The 24,662-nt window shown below is 37.5% G+C and overlaps 1 protein-coding gene across 6 annotated transcripts in view; it reads right to left on the reverse strand.

Annotated features, from left to right (window-relative positions):
- The window catches only part of KIF27 (kinesin family member 27), a gene marked incomplete at both ends in the record, with an annotated part of 68,682 nt that overhangs the window by 40,277 nt on the left and 3,743 nt on the right, over positions 1 to 24,662 (reverse strand). For 4 of the 6 annotated variants that reach the window (XM_084238480.1, XM_084238481.1, XM_084238482.1 and 1 more), the window contains 7 exons: positions 1,382 to 1,537; positions 2,690 to 2,793; positions 3,281 to 3,450; positions 4,602 to 4,808; positions 9,069 to 9,212; positions 14,211 to 15,169; positions 18,788 to 18,988. In XM_084238480.1, the coding sequence (XP_084094606.1) occupies positions 1,382 to 1,537; positions 2,690 to 2,793; positions 3,281 to 3,450; positions 4,602 to 4,808; positions 9,069 to 9,212; positions 14,211 to 15,169; positions 18,788 to 18,988 (1,941 nt within the window). Of the gene's footprint in view, positions 1 to 1,381; positions 1,538 to 2,689; positions 2,794 to 3,280; positions 3,451 to 4,601; positions 4,809 to 9,068; positions 9,213 to 14,210; positions 15,170 to 18,787; positions 18,989 to 24,662 lie in introns of those variants that run through there. The other 2 variants (XM_084238484.1, XM_084238483.1) reach the window with 1 other exon arrangement.

The raw sequence follows: 24,662 nt of genomic DNA on the forward strand, positions 1-24,662 counted from the left end.
AAATGAAGACATGAGTTAAATAGGCACATCTCCAAAGAAGACATGCAGATGTCAGATGGCCTATAGGCATGTGAACAATTATTCAAAACCACTTATTATTAAGGGAAATGCAAATCAAAACAGCAATACCACCTCACCCCTGTAAGAATGACCTATACCAAAAAGAATAGAAATAATAAACATTGGCAAGGATGTAGAGAGAAAGGAACACTCAATTACCTTTGGTGGGAATGCAATTTAGAGCAGACTCTATGGAAATACATTAAAAAATAAAAATGGAAATACCATATGACCAGCAATACCACTTCCAGGTATTTATCCAAAGAGTATGAAAACACTAATATTGAAAGATTTACACACTCCTTATTCACAGCAACATTATCCACAATAGCCAAGTCATGGAACCAACCTAAATGCCTACTGACAGATTAGCACATAAAGAAAATTTTGGAATATATACTCAATAACATATGATTCAGTTATTTAAAAAGATAAAAAACAGTGCCTTTTGGAGCAGAATGAATAGACTTTGAGATGAACATGCTATTGAAATAAATCAGACAGTAAAAGATAATTACAGGATGGTTTCACTCCTTTGCAGAATGTAAATAACCAAAGAAAACAAACTGACAAATGACAAGAATATTCATAGACTGTGAAAATATAGTGATTACCAGAGGAATGAGAGGCACTGGGGGTAGAGAGAGAAGAGGATGGGAGAGGAGAGGTGACTGAACTGTGGCTAGAGATTTTGGTGGAGGATGAGTGAGGCAGGTACATATATGGAGGTATGATGTTGTGTTCCCAAAATATATAGTTACATAAATGAGTGACAAATCAATAAAACTTGAGAGAGAAAAGATCAAAAAAAGTAAGTCAACTAAAGAGACTAAAGGAATATTGACAAGTTAGGTCAATATGTAGGGAAATAAGATATCTGAAATCATCTGAAATTTATAATTATATGAAGCGTAAATGCCCAAGATGTTAATTTTTATGGCTATGTGATATATTTCATGAAAATGTTAATGTTTTGGGTATTCTTTTATTGATGAAAATTAAAAATCTCTAATTTTTCCTATGAAAATAAATGTTTAAGAAAGAATTGTTCAAAGTAGCAAAAAACATTAAGTGCTGTAGAGTTTTAGCACAATACAATGCATACCAGTTAGATCAATTCATAGATGAAATTCCAATATAACAAAGTTCTTTGAATAGCTAAACTTCTTCATATATTAGCTCTAAAATACATCTTTTTATATTAAGCTTTAAGTTACAATGGGTAGTCCTGAGTGTCAAAAACTGAAGTAAATGTTACAACATCAGAAGCAATTTCAGAAGCATTTTTTCTGATATGAACTGGTTCATGGTATAGCATTACCTGTTTTTATTAATTCTTTAATCAGATCTTCCTTCATCTTGATGTTAATTGTAAGTTCTCTCATTTTTTGTTTAGCTTCAGTAAGCATGAGCTCTGAATTCCTTAATTTTTGCAAATTCAAGTCTTGGCTCTCCTGGAGACATTCAATCTTCAAATCTTTAAAATAAAAGAAACAGAACTGATGAACTATCTACTTATATAATATTCAACAGAAAAAGAGTTTAAAAAGAAAGCAGACACAGCAGCACTCTGAGTAGCAGAGATAGCAGAGAAAGGTCACACAGAGAAAGAAGGTGATAACACATGTCAATTGGGACTTAAGCTTTCTAACTTACAGTAAGAGATTTTCTTTCCTAAAAAGAGAGACAAAGATGCTTTAATAATATCCCATAGGTTCTGATATAGTATTTCATTGCCTATAGATATTGTGCAATTTGAGTTTTTCTTTAATCTCTTGCTTAATAACAGTGCAAAATCTCCATCCAGGTGGTATTGTTTTTGTTTTTTTTTCCTACTAACTTCCAGTTTTATTGTAATCAGAGAATGCAGTCTCCAATAGACTACTTAGTGCAGTTCCAGTAACCAAAAATTCAGGATGGCTATTTGAATAGCACTTATCCATACTATTTTTAAAATTTATTTCAGTGTTATTTGGGACATAGTCAAATTTTTATTATGAGCATAGGCTCCTTAAAAAATTATCTTTATTCTCTAAGTGTAAGGTTTATTTATATTCTCCATACTCATACTTCTTGTGTTTTACCACTCAAAGATCAAGAGGAATAAGTTAAAATCTCCTACTATACTATAGTTTTGGGCAATAAACATTTTTCACACTGTTATTCACTGTATAAAAATTCACATCTATTGTGTACTAGAATATTACAAGCTCTCAGTACACTGATTTGGCTCGATGACAAATACGTTGTCAAGGATAGGCAGTAATCACTACTGACTCAGTACTGTGAATGACTGAAGCAGACACCTAAAACTTACTTGAGATGTTTTTTTTAAAGCAGTCAAAGTACAATGCACATTAACTCAGGTTTGACTATAAAGTCCCAAATTCTGTGAGATTTAGCCTATTACTCTAGCCAGAAGTGACCAGTAGAAATGTTATTAAGAAGTAAAAAGAGCGAAAAATTAGAGGTAAAATAGAAAACATAAGGAAAGTTCTACCAACCAGGAAAGCAATCCTGACAAGTTCCCATCTTTGAGAATTCTTAGATGCTTCTTAAATTATCAACTGAAGAAAAAAAGAAGTGTCTTACAAACATTAGGTCTAATTACTTAAGAAAGTCTTAGTACCTTCATTCCCCAAATTGGACTTTTGTGTTTGTTCCTGAATATCATCCAGTTCAACAAGAGAACAAACAGAGCTTGGTTTTTGAATCCATGAACGACTGCTACATCTAAAAAAAAAAAAATAAGTATCAATAGTAACTTGTCTGTTGGTGTTTTCCAATTTTCCCTCAAATAAGTTTCCCCCAAAAGAGACATTAATGTTAAAAAAATTATTAATTGTACCAAAAAAACCAGAATTTTACTAACATTCCTCAAAATAAAAGGCTCCCTTCTACCATGTGAAGACCCAACAGAAAATTCATGTTTGCTGCCACTGTGGCAGAGGAATAGGAAATCCAAAAAAATTCTGAAAATTAAAATGCAGTAACTATGAAAGTTATAAAATGCAAATTATTTTTCAATTGTAAGTCTGATGACTTGTGCTTGACCACTGGCTTAATAACATATAACACATTAGCTGACAGTACAGTTAGCAAGAACTATTTAACATTAAATAAAAATGCACCTTCAATGTAAAAAATCTTACGTATGTGTGTATATATACACATATATTTTGCATTATAAGTATATTAAATCAGTATATATTTAACATACTTAATTTCAGAGTTCTCTTGGCCTTCTGATTCTTCATCATCACTATTATCAGAAAACTGAGTGTGGAGGACTTCATCTTGTTCTTCTATATGACCCAGCAGCATCTGACTTCGTGATCGAAATTCGGCAACTACTCGATCCAGGGAGCACATAGAAGGGCTTGTGTAGACCTTACGTGGATACCCCCCCAACAACAAAAAAGTGATTTTTTTAAGATGTCTATTTTTATCCTACTAAGGATTTCCACTTCCTTAACATGATAAATAAGAACTTAATTTAAGGGCCAAACCATTAGTGGCCACAGAGTTCTGTCTATTCAAAGAGTATGCATGTAAGTCAAATAAATAGGAAAAAGAGATCAGTATATCTGTGTGTGTGTGTGTATATATATATAACTTATAATCAGGAGAAAAAACTAATATAACATTAAAAAATAAATAAAAGAATGGACAGAAAAAGAAGTTCTTTCACAGTACTAGGCAACAGTAAAAGAAACATTTTAGTATAGAAGATGTGATATAAAATTAAGTTGAAGTAATTGATATCAAAGTTCAATCCTGAATTTCTTCTTTCCCAAATGCTATGAAAATTTACTATGTTCAACCATAAAGACTACAAAGTAAAACTGAAATTAATAACAACAGTGATTTAAAATTTAAAATCCAACTACTCAAAATTGAAAACTCTATAGAGCAGGATAGCAACTGTCTGTCTCACCTTAAGGTGATGAACTGGCCCTGTAGGGAACCCCATGTGACTCCAATTCTGACAGATAGGGAAGTTGGGGCTCACACAGGTATAGCCATACATCCAGGACTATACAACATTGTTAGTGCACCCCCAAGCCTGCCTCTGGTATTTCTTATCCCTCTGACTGTAACCATCACATAGATCTCACTTATCTCACATTCCTTCATAAAATTAAGTAGAAACCAAAATTCATTAATCTACTAATTAGTCTTTTCCACAGTAGAGGTTCTTCGATAACTTTTGATGAAATTTTGTGTGTGTGTGTGTGTGTGTGTGTATTTACTAACCCACACATGCATTTATAAATAAAAATTAAAACTAAACTTTATACTGATTTTTATGCAGTCTTAAGTAAGCTTAAGACTGAATAAAACATAAATGTCATTCTGAAAATAGACTAAATCAAACTAAATAACTTTTAACCTCAAGCATGTCTAAAAGAAAAAATATACAAAGGTCCATGAAACCAAGAAAAAACCTGTTGAGACTGTAAAAATACAGTGTAATATTATATATATTAGCTTTTCAAATCTCAAAGTAAGAAATATATTAATTAATGTTTAGACTTTACCTTCCTGGAATCTGATCTTGCTGGGATATAAATACAATGCCCCAAATGATTATCAAATGGTACAGTATATGGTCTCTTTTCAGGTGTCCTGACATCTGGCCCATCTCCACAAACTTCCTTAGCTGAAGAAGTCATTGACAGGTTAAGTTTTGTTAGTTCTTCACTCAGTTGATCCACAAGAAGTTGTTGTTCTATTATTTTTTCATTCTTTGTAGAAGAAAGATGAGAATTTTAAAACTAGAGAACCTCAGCATATATATAGATGATAAATAAATTGTACATTGACCAACTGCAAATACTTTAACAGTACAGTAAAATCTATTTAGCCAAAGGCTAGCCTCCAAGAGTTCACAATAACCTAGGATATTCTCAAAGGGAAAAACTTCTGAAGAATAAGCAGCAACAAATACAGTTTAAAGTGTTAAATACTCATCTAAAGATAATGCTCCACACACTGATTGGTTACTGTGCCAATCTGAAGCATGCTGATTAGCTGATTTTTATAAAAGTTTGGGCTTTCTGAGTGAAATCCAAGAAGGAACAAGAGACAAAGTGGAAAAAACAAGAAAGAACTGCAAACAACAAAGGAAACAAAAAGTGGTAATAGGTGCAGGGAAGTGAAGGCCTTTATTCCGTGAAAAACAAAGCAAAAAGCATAGAGCTAAAGAGAGCCTGGGAAAAAGGGGAACTTGGAAAACAGGCAGAACAAATTGTATGTCAGCAGTGGGGGTTGGATATGGGGGAAGTTGCCAATGGGGAAGGAAGTAGTTGGCCTTTTTTTTTAAAGATTTATTTATTTATACAAGAATGGGGTACAGGCCAGATGTGCGGGAGGGTGAGAGGATTCACCAGAGATAGAGCGGGGAACAGAACAGGCAGACTGACGAAATACACTGCTGAGGGGAGCAGCGGGCAAGACAGGAGAGATCTGCCTCACCATGTGGGCATCTCTGCTGCCGGCAGGGATCAAACCATCACTGTAGAGGCCGTGCACAGCTTCACAGCACTGCGTTCAACCCTCTGTGCCACCGGGGAGGCCTGTACTACAACATTTTAATAAGAAAAAAGTCATAAAGTTTCACTGTGTTGATACTGAGCTATAAAAATGAAATATTAAAAATACAACACCAGGGCCTCCCCTGGTGGCGCAGGCGGTTGAGCGCCACGCTGTGAAACTGTCTGCAGTCTCTGCAGCGCCGGTTCGACACCCAGCCAGCCTGGGAGGGTCCCACAAGGCGCTGCAGACCTCTCCTGTCGCGTCCGCTCTTCCCCTCAGCAGTGTCTTTGGTCTGTTTGCCTGTTCTTTTCCTCGCTCTATCTCTGGTGAATTCTCTCACCCTCCCGTACATCTGGCCTGTACCCCGGTTCTTGTATAAATAAATAATCTTTAAAAAATAAAATAAATAAAATAAAAATACAACATCAACAGCATATAAATTTGGGAAGTATTAAATAGAGTCCCTTCATTATCTATAAAAAGGGTAAAAGTATTAATATTCATTTTCATTAAGTGAAGGATGTATGGTAAACTCTCTAGGATAAGCACTACAAAAAAAAATACCACTACTACACTAATGAAGTAAATATAAAAAATACATAAAAGTATTCCATAAAGAGCACAATGGTGGGCATTTTCACCTAAATATAAATTCATAATGAAATTCATAAACGAAATGAGACTGTCAGAGATAATTGTAAAATTATCTAATCTGCTCACAAGACACACAACTGAAACAGACGTGGAAAGATTTAAAACTGAAAACAGAATAATGTAGGGGCCTCCCTGGTAGCACAAGGGGTTAAGACGCAACCTACGAAGCTATCTGCAGCCACTGCAATATGAGTTTGATCCCCAGCCAGGGAGCCACCCAAGTGGTGCAGCAGACCTCTCCTGACTAACCTGCTGTTCCCCTCAGCAGTGTATTTCAGTCAATCCACCTGTTCTGTTCCCCACTCTGTCTCTGGTGAATCCTCTCACCCCAACACCTCTGACCTGTACCCCAGTTCTTTTTTTTTATGTTTGCCACTCCTGCTCATTTTTATTTATTTTTTTTATAAGAACATTTATTTATTTATTTTTTATATATTTTTATATCATTTTTCATTTTTGCACAATGCATGCACTTTCATCTTGGTTACAGTCCCCATACAATTCCCATCCCCCTTTTTTGATCCTACTCCCTCCTCCCTACCACTGTAGTATGTCTCTGGTTTATAGTTGTTTGTTGATTTTGATTTTTACTTTGTATTAATTAGTCTTTTTCCTGGCCCCTGATTTAGGTTTCTAAATTCTTGCTATGAGTGAGACCTCTGGTATTTTTCTTTTTCTTTCTGGCTTATTTCACTGAGCATGATCCCTTTCAGCTCCATTCATGTTGCTGCAAATTGCATGACTTTATCTTTTTTGAATGCTGAGTAATATTCCATTGTGTATATTGCACCCCAATTCTTGTATGCATAAATAAATCTTTAAAAGAAAAAGGAAAAAATAGAATAATATGGAAATTAAATTGTAAATATTAATCAAAAGAAAGCTGGTATAGCTTTATTAATATCAAAAGTAAATTTTAAGTAAAAACCACTAAAATGGATAAAAAGTAAAAAATGATAAAATGATCAATTCACCAGGGTGAATGGACTTAATGGCACATCTTCAATATACATAATGCAAAAATTGTCTGTATTTCATGGAGAAGATAAATCTAAAATCATAGTGGGAGATTTTGGGGCCTCCTTGGTGGCACAAGGGTTTAAGTCTCAGCACTATGAAGCTATCCGCAGCCACTGCAGAATGGCACGAGTTTGATCCCTGGCCCACCAGGGAGCTGACCCACATGACATAGCAGACCTCTCCTGTTTCACCTGCAGCTCCCCTCAGCAGTGTATTTCAGTTCAGCTCCCCAATCTGTCTCTGGTGAATCCTCTCACCCCCTGCACCTCTGACCTACAACCCAGCTCTTATATGCATAAATAAACAAATCTTAAAAAAAAATCATAGTGGGAGATTTTAATGTCATTCAAAATTCCTACATAACAGAAAGATTTCATTAAGATTAGTAAAAAATATAGAAATGAATAATAGGATTAACAGTTAATGATTGCAGAATGTACTTCTTTTCCAGCACACTTTTAATATTTACAGAAATTGGCCTCATACTGAGCCATAAGGCAAATTTCAACACATTCAAAAGAACAAATCAACTTCAGGGCCACCCTGGTGGCCTAGGGGTTAAGTCTCAGCATTATCACAATTGAGTCCTGAGTTTGATCCCTGGCTAGGGAGCTAACCCACATATGTCACAGCAGACCTCTCCTTTCTCACCCACTGCTCCCCCTAGCAGTATATTTCAGTAAATATGCCTGTACTGCTCCCCCTCTCTCTCTGGTGAATTCTCTCAGCCCGCCTCCCCCACTTCTTGCCTACATCCCAGCTCTTCTATGCAAAAATAAATAAAAAATTTTTAAAAATTAATTTTTTAAATTTATAAAAAATTAATAATTAGGGAAGTGCAAATTATAATCACAATAAAATAACACTATAAACTTAATCTAAGACTTAAAAATAGTAACAAAAAAATTTTTTTTTTGATAGTAACAAATTATTGGCAAGCACCTAAAGCAGGAGGAACACCCATAGTATGCTGGTATAGTGTAAGTTACAAAATGTTTAGCATTATTTACTAACATTGAAGTTTGCCTACCATATCACCCAGGACTATAATTAACAAATCCAAAAGAAATATGTGTTTATGTGCGAGCACACACAAGCACACATATGCACATATACATACACACCAACAGGCATTTATAAGAAAATTCATAGAAAAAACAAATGTCCATCAACAATAGAACAGAAAAATTTATTGTACTATATTAGCAGAGAGAAGTTCCATATTGTTATAAAACAATTTATAGGTATACATAACAACATGGGTGAAATTAGAACAAAATGGTCAATAGATGCTGCCAAATACTAAAGTATTCTGAATAATTAAATTTATAAATTTTCCAAAAACTAAACTATAATGTTCATGGATAGTAGGTAAAAGTTAAGATAGAAAATTGAAAGATATTGCCAAAGTTAAAAAGGTAAATTATAGAGTATAAAAGGATAACCTAATAAATTAAAAAATTCAAATTATGTGCTTAGATTCCAACCCTTAACATCACATGATCCCTTTTATACTTAAAGAAACAATTGGAAGGAGAAAGTATCGAGAAAAGATAACATGATTTGCAAAGCGAGTTCCCTGCATTATTTTTATATTTATGAAATATAAGCTGTATTAAATAAAAGCATTTTCCCTTTAAGGAAAAAACTTTAAGTAAATCTCTTAGGTGCCTGTGCTCAGAATTCTTCCACAAAAAACTATTTATGTAAATATTCCCATTTATCATTTAAAATGATTTTTAGTTACTATTTCAACTAAATCTACAGAACAGATATTGAATATATTAAAAAACTACCTGAAATTTATTTACTTTCTGTGCTTCTTTCAAGGATACAACATATCCTTTGTTTTCTTGTACCATGGCTTGCACTTGATTCTTTAGTTCCTTCATCTCTACTTCCTTCTGATTAAATACTACTTCATCAGCAGCAAGAGCACACTGGGAGGAGAAGAAAGCACAAGAGAGATTCACCATGGAAAATACTCGAGAGTCCACATAATATCACAAAACCAATAATATGACAGCTTGAGTTCTCTTAAAATTTTTCTTATCCTGTTCTTTTTTTTTTAAGATTTATTTATTTATGCATACAGAGCTGGGGTACAGGCCAGAGATACAGGGGATGAGAGGACTCACCAGAGACAGAGTGGGGAGCAGAACAGGTAGACTGACCAAAATACACTGTTGAGGGGAGCAGCAGGTGAGACAGGAGGTCTGCTGCACAATGTGGGTTGTTCCCTGGCCGGCCAGTGATCAACTCGTATTGCAGAGGCTGCGGATTGTTTCATAGTGTGGTGCTTAACCCCTTGCACCGCCAGGGAGGCCCTTATCCTGTTTGTTTTTTACCTTTTTTTCTGGTTTCTTAATAAGGGACTGTTGTGATCTATCACAGTCATCATGTAAGAATTAATTAGCATAAAATAGGAAGATTTTCTGATTTTTATTTCCTGAATTGTAAAAATGAAAGCTAGTTATTCCAGATTCTAAAGTATATTCTAGGGCCTCCCACATGTCGCAGCAGACCTCTCCTATCTTGCCCTCTGCTCCCCTCAGAAGTGTACTTCAGTCAGTCTGCCTGTTCTGTTCCCCACTCTGTCTCTGGTGGGTCCTCTCACCCCCCGTATCTCTGGTTTATACCCCAGCTCTTGTATGCATAAATAAATAAATCTTTAAAAAAATTAAAAAATAAAGTATATTCTATAAGAACTTTATAAATTTTCTCTAATTACCATGAACTTTTAGTGTGGGTTTTTAAAAATCAAAGAGGTTACAATTTTCAAACTGACCTATAAGGTATAAGAATTGATTTGAGGGGCCACCCCAGTGGTGCAGCGGTTGAACGCTGGGTTGCGAAGCTGCCCGCAGCCTCTGCAGCACCAGTTCGATCCCCAGCTGCTCCCCGGCCACCAGAGGAGGGTCCCGCATGGCGCGTAGACCTCTCCTGCCGCCCGCTGCTCCCCTCAGCAGTGTGCTTCGGTCCTTCTGCCTGCTCTGCTCCCCGCTCTGGCTCTGGTGAATTCTCTCACCCTCCCGCGCTTCTGACTGTACCCAGTGCTTGTATAAATAAATAAATAAATAAATAAATCTTTAAAAAAAATTGATTTGAATGTATATTAAAAAATATGTGTCAATTTTGTACACTTTCACATGAAGATGTCTAAAATATTTTAAAGTTATTTAAACTTTAAAATTGGGCCTCCCCGGTGGCGCAGTGGGTTGAGTGCAGTGCTGTGAAGCTGTCTGCAGCCTCTGCAGAGCAGGTTCAATTCCAGGCTGGCCAGGGAGCAACCCACATGGTGCAGCACACCTCTCCTGTCTCACCCGCTGCTCCCCTCAGCAGTATATTTCGGTTGTCTGCCTGTTCTGTTCCCTGCTCTGTCTCTGGTGAATCCTCTAACCCTCGGTGCCTCTGGCCTATACCCCAGCTCTTGTATAAAAATCAATAAATCTTTAAAAAAAAAATCCTACAAACTTAAAAAAATAATAATTTAAAATTATTTTTAAAGTAATAATACTTTCAAAACAATTTTTAAAGTAGACATTTGCCAAAGGTCTACTTTATGCCAGTGACTTAGCATTTAAAAAATCTCTCACTAAATATACATGATTTCTTTCATGAAGAAACAAAGGTGCAGTGAGATTAAAACTTCCTTCCAAGCAGACATAATGGGCAAACCAAACTCTTAACATTCAATGCCAGGCCTGTCTGGATCCAAAGATTGTGTTATTTCCTCAAGAAAAGACAAGAATGAGGAGATGATTTAACAAAAGTTGTTCATTTTACAAATAAAGTTTAATACACAAAATGGATGAAGTGCAGTACTTCCAGGCAGCAGCTGGAAGGTGGAGGGGTCCTGCACTGGGCGCCCTGACTTTGGACAAGTCCTTTCTTTTCTCTGCTAGAATCCTCCCTCAAACGATCAAATGAGGATGGGCATGATCCTGATGGTCTCTATAATCCTATATACTTATATAGCCTATAAGTATATGACTTCTCCCCTGCAATTCTCATTGCAGTTATATCTTATTTTATCCTTTTTTAAGGATATCCTTTTTTAAGGGCACTAATATCCTTTTTTAAGTTAATATCCTTTTTTAAGGGCACTAATTGTTTAAGAAGTTTAAGATGTAATTGCCTTCCCAGTACTGCATTTTTCAATATTTGTATATATGCTTTATAAATTAGTTTTATTATTTCTTATTGAAAGTAATAAATGAGTATACTCGTGTCCATATACTGTTCTTGCATTCACAATTTGGAATAAAAATGCAAGCAACAAACCTATTAAGAGTGATTAATGAGGGGATCGACTAAAGGCAAAAATCAAGGTTATAACATTATGACAGTTTCTAAAAGGGGGTGGACAGTAACTTCTAAATGACAATTTCCTTCCCCAGCAACAATCTGGCTATTATTCCTTTTGTGAAATGGCCCACAATCTCTCATTTTGGCTAGGAATTTCTTTTGAAGTACTTACCTGCTTGCCTAATAGGCTCAAGGAAGTAGGGCTAGGGAAGACAATGTAGGAGCAGCTCCTCACACTTACCCTCTGATCTTCTGGCCTAGCAATTGCCCTAAAATGACAAGTTCACCAACCCGCCTTTACAATGACCCCTACATTAGTGCCTTTGTGAAACTACTGAGTCCCATCCCTTAGTTGCCACTTAAGTATATCCTAGGTACAGGCAGGTGAAAAATAAACAGGAGGAGATAGCAGTAACTTAACATTTATTTATCCTTAATACAAGCCAGGCATCCTTCTCATCACTTCACTAATGCTTTAATAATCTTTACTGCATCCATACAAGTTGGGGAAGAAAGGAAAACTAAAGCACAGAGACAGCAAGTATTTGTCCAAGGTCATAGATGTACTTATTAGCAGAGGGGCCAGGATTCAAACCCCAGCAATTGATACCCATGTTAAGTTCTATGGTATTTCATCTCTCACAGGAAAAAAGAACAGAAGAGGAAGTTTTACATAATCTAGAGCAAACTGAAATTTAGAATTTTATTTTATTTTTTTTAAAGATCTATTTATTTATTTATTTATTTATTTATTTATACAAGCACTGGGTACAGTCAGAAGCGCGGGAGGGTGAGAGAATTCACCAGAGCCAGAGCGGGGAGCAGAGCAGGCAGAAGGACGGAAGTACACTGCTGAGGGGAGCAGCGGGCGGCAGGAGAGGTCTGCACGCCATGTGGGACCCTCGCCCGGTGGCTGGGGAGCAGCCGGGGATCGAACCGGCACTGCAGAGGCTGCGGGCAGCTTCGCAACCCAGCGCTCAATTGCTGCGCCACCGGAGAGGCCCTGAAATTTAGAATTTTAAACAGATGGAGAGAGGTAGTTACTATCCATCCAACTCCGTCCCCTCCCCACACCCCACCGCAAAGCAGTGGGTTTATTGAGCTTCCGATTTCATTCACCTTATAAAAGCACTCCCCATGGGCAGTTCCTATACATGCCCCAAAGTTCAAGCTCCTGATCTGCCAGTTTCCTATACCAGTAAGGAAGGGCCAGATCTGCTTTATTAGGAAGATTATATAGTTCCTTGGGCCTCTCTGGTGGTGCAAGTGGTTAAGCACAGCACTATGAAGCTATCCACAGCCTCTGCAGCACAAGTTCGATCCCTGGCTGGCCAGAGAGCAACCAATATGGCACAGCAGATCTCTCCTGTCTCCGGCACTGCTCCCCTCAGCAGTGTATTTCAGCAGATCTGCCTGTTCTGCTCCCCACTCTGTCTCTGGTGAATCCTCTTAACTCCCATACCTCAGGCCTTCACCCCAGTTCTTGTAGGCATAAATAAATAAAAATAAATCTTAAAAAAATATTACTCCCTTCCAACAATAAATCCATAGGAGGTTGGATCCTCATATACTTCAACTAAAACAAATATTGCAATAAGTTGAATGCTAAAGGAGATATGAAAATCCACCTTTCTTTTCTTAAGCTGAATGTTAAAAGATATGTAAAAACATAAAACAAGTCCACTCTTACTAAATACTTGAGAAAAACTATTTTTTATGAAAAAAAGTTCTTTATATCAACATGTAATGGAGTTGTTTTGAGTGAGTAAAGAGTTTAATTTTTTGTTTTAAGTCTAATAGGTAAATAACAATAGATTCAATCCACAGAAGCAAAAGCTCTTTAGGGGAACCTCAATTTAAAGAATGTAAAGAAACCTTGTTAGCCAAAAAGCTCAAGAACTGCTCTGAAAATAATACAAATGATTTATGACACATGTAAAAAGGTATCGAGGAAAGATTTCTAACGAGAAAGCTGTTTTTAACTATAAGTTTTACTTTAAAAAAAAAAAAACTCACAGAATATCTATTTGTCCAACAGATTACAAACTCCAAATAAGCAGAACTGAGCATGTTCTCCACCATTTTTGCCATGATACATAATTCTTTACTCAAGCATCAAAAGATGCTTTTTGAATGAAAAGTGGGAAAATGTAATTCTGAAGTCTCTCTGTCTCTCTCACTCTACACACACACACACACACACACACACACACACACGTATACATGTATATGCCTATCTAAGGTTCTTTAAATATTATCAAATATATTTTGTTTAAAAAACTCAATATTCCAAACTCAAGGGATGCATTTTTTTCTCTCAATAACTCATTAATACGTTACATTTTGTTTCTGAAATTGCTTATTTTCATTCTCTAAATAATGACCAGGTTCATATGAGTCTACTGAATAGACATAACAAATTAAAATATATTTTAACTAACAGAGAAAGGAAGAGGAGACAAAAAAAGAACGAATTATGAGAAAGCAATGGGAAAAGGAAGAACAAAAAGGTGAAAGAGATTTTACATATTAACTCTTTTTAAAAACTTCTGAGTTTCCACAATGACTCTTACTTGCCCCCATAAATTTAGCCCTCAAACAAGTTACTTATAAAAATGGTGTCTAAGTACCTGGCATTTCTTAAGTTCTCGCTTGAGCTGGAGAACTGTAATGTCCTGTGGTCCTTCTTCCAGGTTACCGGAACCTCTGCTTCCTCTGAATGAGGTGAGAATTGCCTTCCTGACCTCCTGCGTCATGTTAAACCACTCCTGCAGCTTGTGTTGCTGTTTCTGGGTCAGTCTGACAGCATCTTTTAACTCCACTAGGAAGGTAAAAGCTTCCTCTAAACAATTTTGGTAACCCAAACATTCTCCTTGTAGCTGAGCCACTTGTTCCTCAAGAGAATGGATTCTATTTTTATCAGGAGTTCCCTCCCGGGTTTGGCTAGTTTGGCTGATACTACTAGCCTGCTGGCTTTGCAAAGCTTCTCGAAGCAACTTAATCTCAAATTCCATTTCGTCCATGCGGTCTGACTCAGGGCTGAAGTTTAAGATAGGTTTATTTCTAATGTTGCGTGCTCTGTTGGCGTATTTGAGAGAGTTTAAGGACTCATCGAAATCTGAGGAGGATGGGCTGACACACGTGATCATGACAGTCTTGGCACTGCCTCCCAGGGAATCTTTCAGAAGTCGGGTAATTTTAGCATCCCTGTAAGGAATATGTGAACTCTTCTTGCGTGGATCCCCTAGAGCGCTTATCACGTTCCCTAAAGCCAGCAGCCCACTGTTGATTTGAATGGATTCTTTAAACCGTTCACCAGTATTCCCTGTTTTCGTTACTCTTTCTGATCCAGCCAAATCCACAAAGTGGAACTTTGAGACAATATGCCGATGGGAATACCAGTCTCCATCTTCAGCTGCATCTATATTTTTTCCAGCTTGACAAATGCTGATGGTAAAAATCGCGTGTGATCTACTGGAGTGCTCATTCATCTGGGTGGTACCTGTGTGCCTGGCTGCATTCCCCATCTCCAGAAGACTCATCACTTCATCTGCACTCTCCACCTGGCATTCCTTGGCCCCAACAATCACTTAAAATAGCAATAGTAAGTTTTAAAAGCAAGTTTTAAACAAAATCCAGTAGAGTTAATTACACAACAGTTATCATTTGTTAAGCAACCCAGCTAAAACAGTCTCTTTAAACAAATTAATAGCATTTCAAGCAATAGTAACAATAGCAACACTACTAAATAATTTTAGATATCCTCCTAAAGAAACTATTTTAATAAACAGCACTCATGCACTGCTTAAATTCTAAAAGATGTAATATATACATTTTAAACAATTTTAACAATCTGGTCTCTTTGGAGTCACACATTCTTTAAATGGTTGACAAAAGAAAAAATTCTATTCAATTATTTTAATTTATACAGTTTATTAATGAAACCTCGTTAATAGAATAAATATATAATGCAAAAGAATTAATCTGTTGTAGATTAAAGAAATGAATTTTTTAAGTTTTGTTAATATTCAAGCCATCTTTAAGGTTTTTTGGTACTATGGATTCATAACCAATGATAAAAGAAAATTCAGTATAAATAAAGTCAGTTATATATTTTAAAAACTAGCATGCCCTATATACGAGTGCAAAGTAAACTAGATGATAATTCAAAAAAGCAAACAAAATTCTATTTCAATAGCAGAGCAAGAACCAAAAATAACCTAAACTTACTACCCACATTATGTGTCCCATCCAAAAATATTTCATAAAGGAATAGGTGGACTTGGGGTTTAAAATTGACAGGAAAACTCCTGATTCTGAGCTCAAATTATAGTGCTGTGCTTCTTCCTTATTAATAGGATCCTGTTGTGCTACTGTTTCTTTGAAAAATAATCATTTTGCTTGCATTAGTTCCACCTTGACACCTTAACAACCTTCATTTAAAGTTCTAAATTGTACTGTACTACAAACAGGCAGTGCTAAAATATCAGTAATTATAAAATATGAAAACTGTAAATCATAGTGATTTTCATAATTTTTTTCTAATGTTAGGCTTTTATCTTAGAACTGTCTATGGTTCTCAATCTCAGCTGCAAATCACCTGGGAGCTTTATGAAAAAAGAAAGTACCAGTGCCCAGGCCCCACTACCACATGAATTCATCAGAATCTTTGAAAAGTGGGGCCCAGAAATTAGAATTTCTTAAAAAGCTTCCTGGATACTTGTTTAGCAGCTTCGAGGTTGGATACCAACCACTGGACAACAACTAATTATATCAAATAATTTTTGGTCGCGTGGGACATTATATAAGATATATGGCAATTTGTCATTTATTTATGACACTATATGAGATATACAGGATAATTTGCTACATCCTGCAAATTTTGCAGGATTGAATCAGCTATAGAATTTTTTTTAAGCTACAGATAATTTTGATCTTAAGTTCATCAGCAGTGATAGTGTATACTTTTGTATTGGGAGACTATTTTACTGTAAGTATGCATTATTTTTGTAAATTTTAATAAAAGATAAAAACATTCAACAGTTAGCATTCCAAAACATCAGTCTTAATTCTATCCAGAAAAGATAAACCATCCTGAGTTATCTAATAAGACCATAACAAAGTATGTACGCTTTCTTTCTGAAAAACAAAACTCAATTTCGTCAAGCATTCAGGATGCAAGGCCAGAACAGGACCTAAGGGGAGGAGAGCTTTACTACCCCCTACAGACTGCTGTTTGAATGTCCACAGCCATAGTACTTCCCTAACTGCTAGGAAATTCCCCCAAGGAGTCATTCCTCTGGCAGGACCCTTTTCCCCAAGAAGGTTCTACTAATTCTAAGAGAGAAAGACATCCAAGAATGATCATTACAATATTATTAAAAATAGTGAAAATCTGGAAATAGTCTAAATTTCCTACAATGGCATGTTAAAAAAAATGAATTGTAATATATTCAGAAGTTACTGCATGTCCATAATGAGGTATAAATAAGGAAAATAATTCATGACATATGAAAATGCTCACAATATAAATATTAATTGAAAAAATAAGATGCAAGGCCTCCCTGGTGTTTCAAGGGGTTAAGACGCGACCTATGAAGTTGTCTGAAGCCTCTACAGCATGAGTTCGATCCCTGGCAGGCCAAGGAGCTACCCACATGGTGCAGCAGACCTCTCCTGATGGCCACCTCTCCCCTCAGCAGTGTACTTCAGTCAATCTGCCTGTTCTGTTCCCCACTCTGTCTCTGGTGAATCCTCTCACCCCCCACACCTCTGGCCTATACCCTAGCTCTTGTATGCATAAATAAGTAAATCTTTTTAAAAAAAGAAAAAAGATGCAATACTGTATGTGAGGCTGCAAGTATGTTTAAAAAAAAAAAAATTATGTACATAGAAAAAGAAACCTGGAAGGAAGCACACCAAAAAGAGGAAGATGCTATAGCTGGGTCCTGGGATCTCTAACTTTCCTCTACTTCCCCCTATTTTTAAAATGTTTTATGATGAACGTATTACTTTTTAAATCCAAAAAGCAGAAACATTCTACATTTTGACCCTCCTATTCTAATGTCCCATTCCCAAACAAGTGGATATTTAATGAGATTAATAGGTTGTTATCACAGGGTCCTCCCAGGTGGCACAAGGGGTTAAGCCCTGCACTACGAAGCAATCTGCAGCCTTTGCAGCATGAGTTCAATCCCCGGCCAGCCAGGGAGCAACCCACGTGGTGAGGCAGACCTCTCCTGACTCACCTGCTGCTCCCCTCAGCAGTGTATTTCAGTCAGTCTGCCTGTTCTGTTTCCCACTCTGTCTCTGGTGAATCTTCTCACCCTCCCACATCTCTGACCGGTACCCGAGCTCTTGTATGCATAATAAATAAATAAATCTTTAAAAAAAAAAAAAAAGGTTGCTAGCACAGAAAGTCAGTCCTTGAGGGACACAAAAAAGGACAATGTAGGGCCTTCCACATGTCGCAGGGGGGTTAAAGCACAGCACTACAAAGCTGTCCACAGCCTCTGCAGTACAAGTTCGATCCCCGGGGCCAGCCAGGGAGCTACCCACATGGTGAAGCAGACCTCTCCTGTCTCTCCCGCTGCTCCCCTCAGCAGTATATTTCAGTCAGTCTGCCTGTTCTGTTCCCTGCTCTGTCTCTGGTGAGTCCTCAGCACCATCCCCGCATCTTTGGCCTGTGCCCCAGTTCTGGCATGCATGGGTAAATAAATCTTTAAAAAAAAAAGCAAAAGGACAATGTAGATGCGAACACATAAATTCTCTAAATTAAAAAATGGAAAAAAGAGGGAGCAATAGGTATGCTGGGACAAAAATCAAAGAGGAAGAAAGGAGAGTTCTGATCAACTTGGATAAACACAGAACAGAGGCCAACCCCAATTCCAGGATTGCTCTGGGAGGGAAAAAAGGTAAATTTAGCCTATTTCACATACTTTCTTATGGTGAGGGGAGTTGTGGGGGCATTTATAGAAAATTAGTATCTTGAATTATAAATTACTAAATTCACCTTACTGACCAATCTGAACTTCTTTTTACGAGGGTGATTTAGTGTTGACGATCAATAAGCTGTTGAATTTTAAAATAAAAACAGATTTAATTTGCTTCCATGTCTGTTTTTAAAGATTCTTTGGCATATATCCAGAAACTGCATTAATCATATCTGTTTGCTAATGAAGGCAATCAATTAAGTAAGCAACTTTACCTGTGTTTCCTTTTTCATCTTCCCGGATGTGAAGATCCTTCATAGATGTCTCCAATTCTAGAAGATCTCTTAAGTCTTCCTTGTATACTTCTATATAAGATACTTTGATATTAAAGTCAATGCTAGGATTTTCACAGATATTTTGAAATATTTCTTGGATAGCTCGAGGAATGATACCCTTTTGACCCTCCACAACTGAAGCTGAAAATTTAGAAAAAGAAATCCTGAAACTTTATAAGAAAAGTTACAGCCCAAAATAAGTAGTAAATAAGTAACTGAATTTTCTAACATTTCTCTATATTATAAAAATTAAAAAAATTTAAACTACATAATAAAATGCAGCGATAAAAGTTTTCACAATTGTTCAAAATTCATCCATACATTCATCCAACAAGTATTTAGTACCTACAATGTGCCAGGCAGTATTCTAGGACCCTGGGAACCATCAACGAACAAAACAGGAAGAAAAATAACCCTGCCCTTATGTCATTGTACTGAGGAAAGACAGACAATAGTAAAAAGTAAGTGAGAAATGAATTATATGGTATATTAATGGTGAAAATAGGCCTGGAGGAAAAAATTGCGAGGTAAAGGGGACTGGAAGTGTGAGTATTTTAGGTGGGAGGGGCTTGCAACTTTAAATACTAGAGTCACATGAGGCAACATTAAGAAGTGTGAACAGGTAAACTGATGTGATCCATAAGCAAGGAGGTCAGTGTGGTTGGAGCAGAGGAAATGAGAGAAGAGTGACAGGGCATAAGGTCAGAGGGGACAGAAGGTAGATCATATAGGTCTTTATAGACCGTTGCGGACTGAGTTTTATTATGAGATGAGAGCCACTGGAGCAGAGCAGTAAGTTGGGATTTTAAGAGGTCACTGTGGCTGCTGTGTTTTGCATATTTATACCACAGAAGGGGAAGTGTGAAAGTGGGGAGACCACTTAGGAACCCCATGAAGTAACCTGGGAGTTTAGGATGTTAGGATTAAACACAATGGTGGCTTATATAGGATGGTAGCAGAGAAAGGTGAGAGGTAACCAGATTGATGTTGGAGAGTTATTAAGACTTCCCAGCAGATTTTAAGTGGAATATAAGAAAAATCAATGAGTCAAGGATGACTTCATGGTTTTTGTCTTGAACCCTGCAGTTGCCATCAACCAATATGAGGAGGAATTGGTACTGAGGTGGTTTAAAGGGGAAATGGCATTTCCTGACCTATTAAATTCGATACATCATTGGGCATCTGATTGTGAAGGTTGAATGGGCAGCTGGATAACAGTTCAGAGTCAAGACAATTGCGTGGACTAAAGGCAAAAAAAACCCCTGGAAGTCAATTACAAATAGTGGGTATTTAATGTTGTAAGTTGAATGAGATCAGGGTAAAAAGCAGAGTCAGAAGATAAGAGCACTAGAGACTGAGCCTTGGCCATTTCAACTGCTGGCTTACTTGTAAGGAACCAGTCATAGAGCCTGAGGGACAACTATTTAAGTGGGAGGAAAATCAAGAGCATGGTGGCCTGGAAACCAAGTGCAGAAGGTGCATCAAATCTGCAAACAGGTCAGTAAGATGGGAAATGAGAACCAAACACTGAATTAGTAAAATGAAGGTGACTTGTTATTTTATTTTTATCTTAAAAAAATGCAGTTTCAATGGGGAAAAGAAATGACACAGTGAGTCACAAATGATGCATTTAACATTCTGCTACAGGAAACTGAGAAAAGGATGGAAGATGACAGAGAAAGTGAGTAAAGAAAGGTTGTTAATTGTTTCAAGAAACAGTAAAAGGGGCCTCCCCGGTGGCGCAGCGGTTGAGCGCTGGGTTGCGAAGCTGCCTGCGGCCTCTGCAGCACCGGTTCAATCCCCGGCTGCTCCCTGGCCACCGGAGGGGGGTCCCACATGGTGCGCAGACCCCTCCTGCCGCCCGCTGCTCCCCCCAGCAGTGGGCTTTGGTCCCTCTGCCTGCTCTGCTCCCCGCTCTGGCTCTGGTGAATTCTCTCACCCTCCCGCACTTCTGACTGCACCCAGTGCATGTATAAATAAATAAATAAATCTTAAAAAAAAGAAAAAAAGAAATAAGCTCTAAAAAAAAAGAAACAGTAAAAGTTTACTCAACCATTAACACCAAAATACTGGGCCTCCCCGGTGGCGCAGCGGTTGAGCGCTGGGTTGCGAAGCTGCCCGCAGCCTCAGCGGCACCGGTTCAATCCCCGGCTGCTCCCCGGCCACCGGAGGAGGGTCCCACATGGTGTGCAGACCTCTCCTGCCACCCGCTGCTCCCCTCAGCAGTGTACTTCGGTCCTTCTGCCTGCTCTGTTCTCCGCTCTGGCTCTGGTGAATTCTCTCACCCTCCTGTGCTTCTGACTGTACCCAGTGCATGTATAAACAAAACAAACAAACAAACAAACAAATAAATAAATAAACATGCCTCTATAAAAAAAAAAAACACCAAAATACTATTAAAATTATATCATTTAATTTATAATAAATTATGTTCACAATATCCTGACCACAATTTATGATTATTCATTTGTTAAATACTATGCAAGCAAATAATGAGCAAACATTCTCTAATACACTATGGGAATGTAAATTGGTAAAGTCTTTTGGAGAACTGTTAGTATCATATCACAAGTTTAACTATCATTTCCCTTTGATATAGCCCTAAAGAGATACATGTATGCAAAGATGATGTATAATATTTGCGAAGACTGCTTGTAACTGGGCCTTCCTGGCGGCACAGGGGTTAAAGTCTCAGCACTATCAAGCTATTGCCAGCCACTGCAGCATGAGTTGGATCCTGGCCAGGGAGCTAACCCACATGGCGCAGCAGACCTCTCCTGTCTCTGCTGCTGCTCCCCTCAGCAGAGTACTTCAGTAGATCCTCCTGTTCTGGTCCCCACTCTGTCTCTGGTGAATCTTCTCACATCCCACACCTCTGGCCTGTACCCCAGTTCTTGTATGCATAAAGAAATAAAAATAAATCTTAAAGAAAAAAGAATGCTAGTAACTGTGAAAAAGATCTGAGCAATCTAATAAATCCATTAGGAGGAGAATGGCTTATTAACAATGGTATACTATACACCTACTGTTAAACAAATGTCTAAGACATAAGAAATTTTTTAAAAAGTAATTACAGCACACATCTCATTTGGGTAAAAGAAATCATATATATCTACGCAATGAATTCTTTATTTAAAAAAAGTATGTATTGTTATTGAAGTACCATTGTTTTACCTCTTTGCTGATATTTTGACAGTATAGGATTTCCCCCCTCAGGTGTAGTTACCCTAGTACACCCACCACCAAGCACCCAGAGTCCTCCACCACAGTCCATCTAGCAAAAAATATACAATAGTTAACAATGGCAACTTCTGGGGAATTAGATAGGGAGAAAAAAGAAAGGAAAACTTTTACTTCTTATCTTACAGTAGTAATATTTGAATTCTTACCAGTAGAAACAATTTTCCAATATATATCTATGATTTTAAAAAAAGATTTAAATATAGTTCAAACAAAGGTAAGTAAATATGCTGTATAGAACTGGAAGGAGCATAAAAACAAAGAGACTTACAATCAAATGACATGACAACAAAAATACATATACAACAGTTTGAAAATAAAAAATTTGGGCCTCCCTGGTGGCGGAAGGGGTTAAGACGCAACCTATGAAGCAATCCGCAGTCACTGCAGCAAGAGTTCGATCCCTGGCTAGGGAGCAACCCACATGGCACAGCAGACTGCTCCTGGCTCTCCTGCTGCTCCCCTCAGCAGTGTATTTCAGTCAATCTGCCTGTTCTGTTCCCCTCTGTCTTTGGTGAATCCTCTCACTTCCTGCACCTCTGGCCTGTACCCCCATTCTTGTATGCATAAATAAATAAATCTTAAAAATAAACAAATAAATAAATAAAAATTAAAATTTAGTAAGAAAATATTTTAATGCAAAGTCTCAGGAATGCAAAGGCATAAGTAGCACCAGGGAAGTTCAATGCTCCTGCCAAATCTACTCCCACCCCTGCAGAATTCACTAGTGATGCCACTACTAGTGAAAATCACTGTAATAAAAATTTTGAGCTTCTAAGCAACATGTATTGTCTGAGGCAGAAAAAGCTATGAAAGGGCAGGGAACTGACCACAGGAAGGATCAACTTATTTCACAGTCCTTTGCACTAAAATGTCTTTCTCTTTAGGCCACTTATTATGGCCAGGGTGGAATGCCAATCACTGAAGCACAACCTCTTAGCAAAAATTCTTTTTGGGAAAACTTTGTATAAACCAACATTACTTGAATAAAAATTTAAAAATTTTTAAAAATTTAAAAATTTTATAAAAATGTTTTATAAAATAAATATTTGCAAAACTCTTTTAAAAGTCCTTGAATCAGGCCCCCCTGGTGGTGCAAGGGGTTAAGCATTGCACTGTGAAGCAATCTGCAGCCTCTGAAGCACAAGTGCGATCCCTGGTCGGCCAGGGAGCAACCCACATGGCACAGCAGACCTCTCCTGACTCACCCGCTGCTCCCCTCAGCAGTGTATTTCAATTGATCTTCCTGTTCTGTTCCCCACTCTGTCTCTGGTAAATCCTCTCAACCCCCTCATCTCTGAACTTCCCTGGTGCTACTTATGCCTTTGCATTCCTGAGACTCTTGCATGCATAAATAAATAAATCTTAAAAAAAAAAAAATAACAGAATGGCCTCCCCGGTGGCGCAGCAGGTTGAGCGCTGAGCTGTGAAGCTGTCCGCAGCCTCTGAAGAGCGGGTTCGATTACCGGCCGGCCAGGGAGAAACCCACATGGCGTGGTAGACCTCTCCTGTCTTGCCCGCTGCTCCCCTCAGCAGTGTCTTTGGTTCGTCTGCCTGTTCTGCTCCCCGCTGTCTCTGGTGAATTCTCTCACCCTTCTGGCCTCTGACCTGTACCCCAGTTCTTGTATAAATAAATAAGTCTTCTAAAAAAAAAAAAAACAGGATTGTTAAAACTTAAAAAAAAAATCCTTGAATCATATCTCTTTGCATTTAGCCAAGAGCATGTTTGAGATTGATGGGTGGGGTGGAAAGGCACAGGTGACTTGAGGATAGAAATGGACACAGGTGCAAGCTAGAGTCGAGATGGAGGACATGTGTAGAAGGGCAGAGAGGCCAATCCTGTCCAGGCCTAAACATCATTTCTACAAATCAGAGTTGAACACAATAACATGCATGAACACTTGTAGATGCCCCATCTTATTTCTTAAAGGAGTTAAAGCATCTTTACAGAAATGCATACAAGGGACTTGGGAAATTGTACACCAATGTCTGCAAGGTCATTCACAATAGCCAAAAGGGAGTGTCCATCAACAAATGAATGGATAACAAAGTATTATCCAAAGGAGATTAATCAGTTATAAAAAAGGAATGACATTCTGTTATATGCTGCAACACAGAGGATGATCCTTAAAACCATTATGCTAAGTGAAAGAAGCCAGAATAGATGGGCAAATATTCTGTTCTATTCCACTTATCTAAAATATCTAGCATAGACAAATTCATATAGATAGAAAGCAGACTGGAGGTTAGCAGGGGACAGGTGACAGCAGTTATGGCTTAGTGGGTACAAAGCTTCTGTTTGGGGTGAACAATTTTGGAAATAGAAGTTTGGTTGCAAAACACCATGAATGTGCTTAATGAACAGAAGTATAAATTTAAAAGTGGTAAATTTTGTTGTAACATACATATATGCCACAATTTTTAAATAACTTTTTCTTAAGGATGTACAAAATAAAATTTAAAATAAGTGATAGAATATACTAGGACTTCAAGTTAAGTAAGTTTCTGTCGGCCAATTTAAAAAACTGCCCACTGTTCCATGGAAAATAGTCAAGCAACAGAAGTTGGCCTATGA

Source organism: Talpa europaea (assembly GCF_964194135.1).
Source record: "Talpa europaea genome assembly, chromosome: 7".
Lineage (NCBI taxonomy): Eukaryota > Metazoa > Chordata > Mammalia > Eulipotyphla > Talpidae > Talpa > Talpa europaea.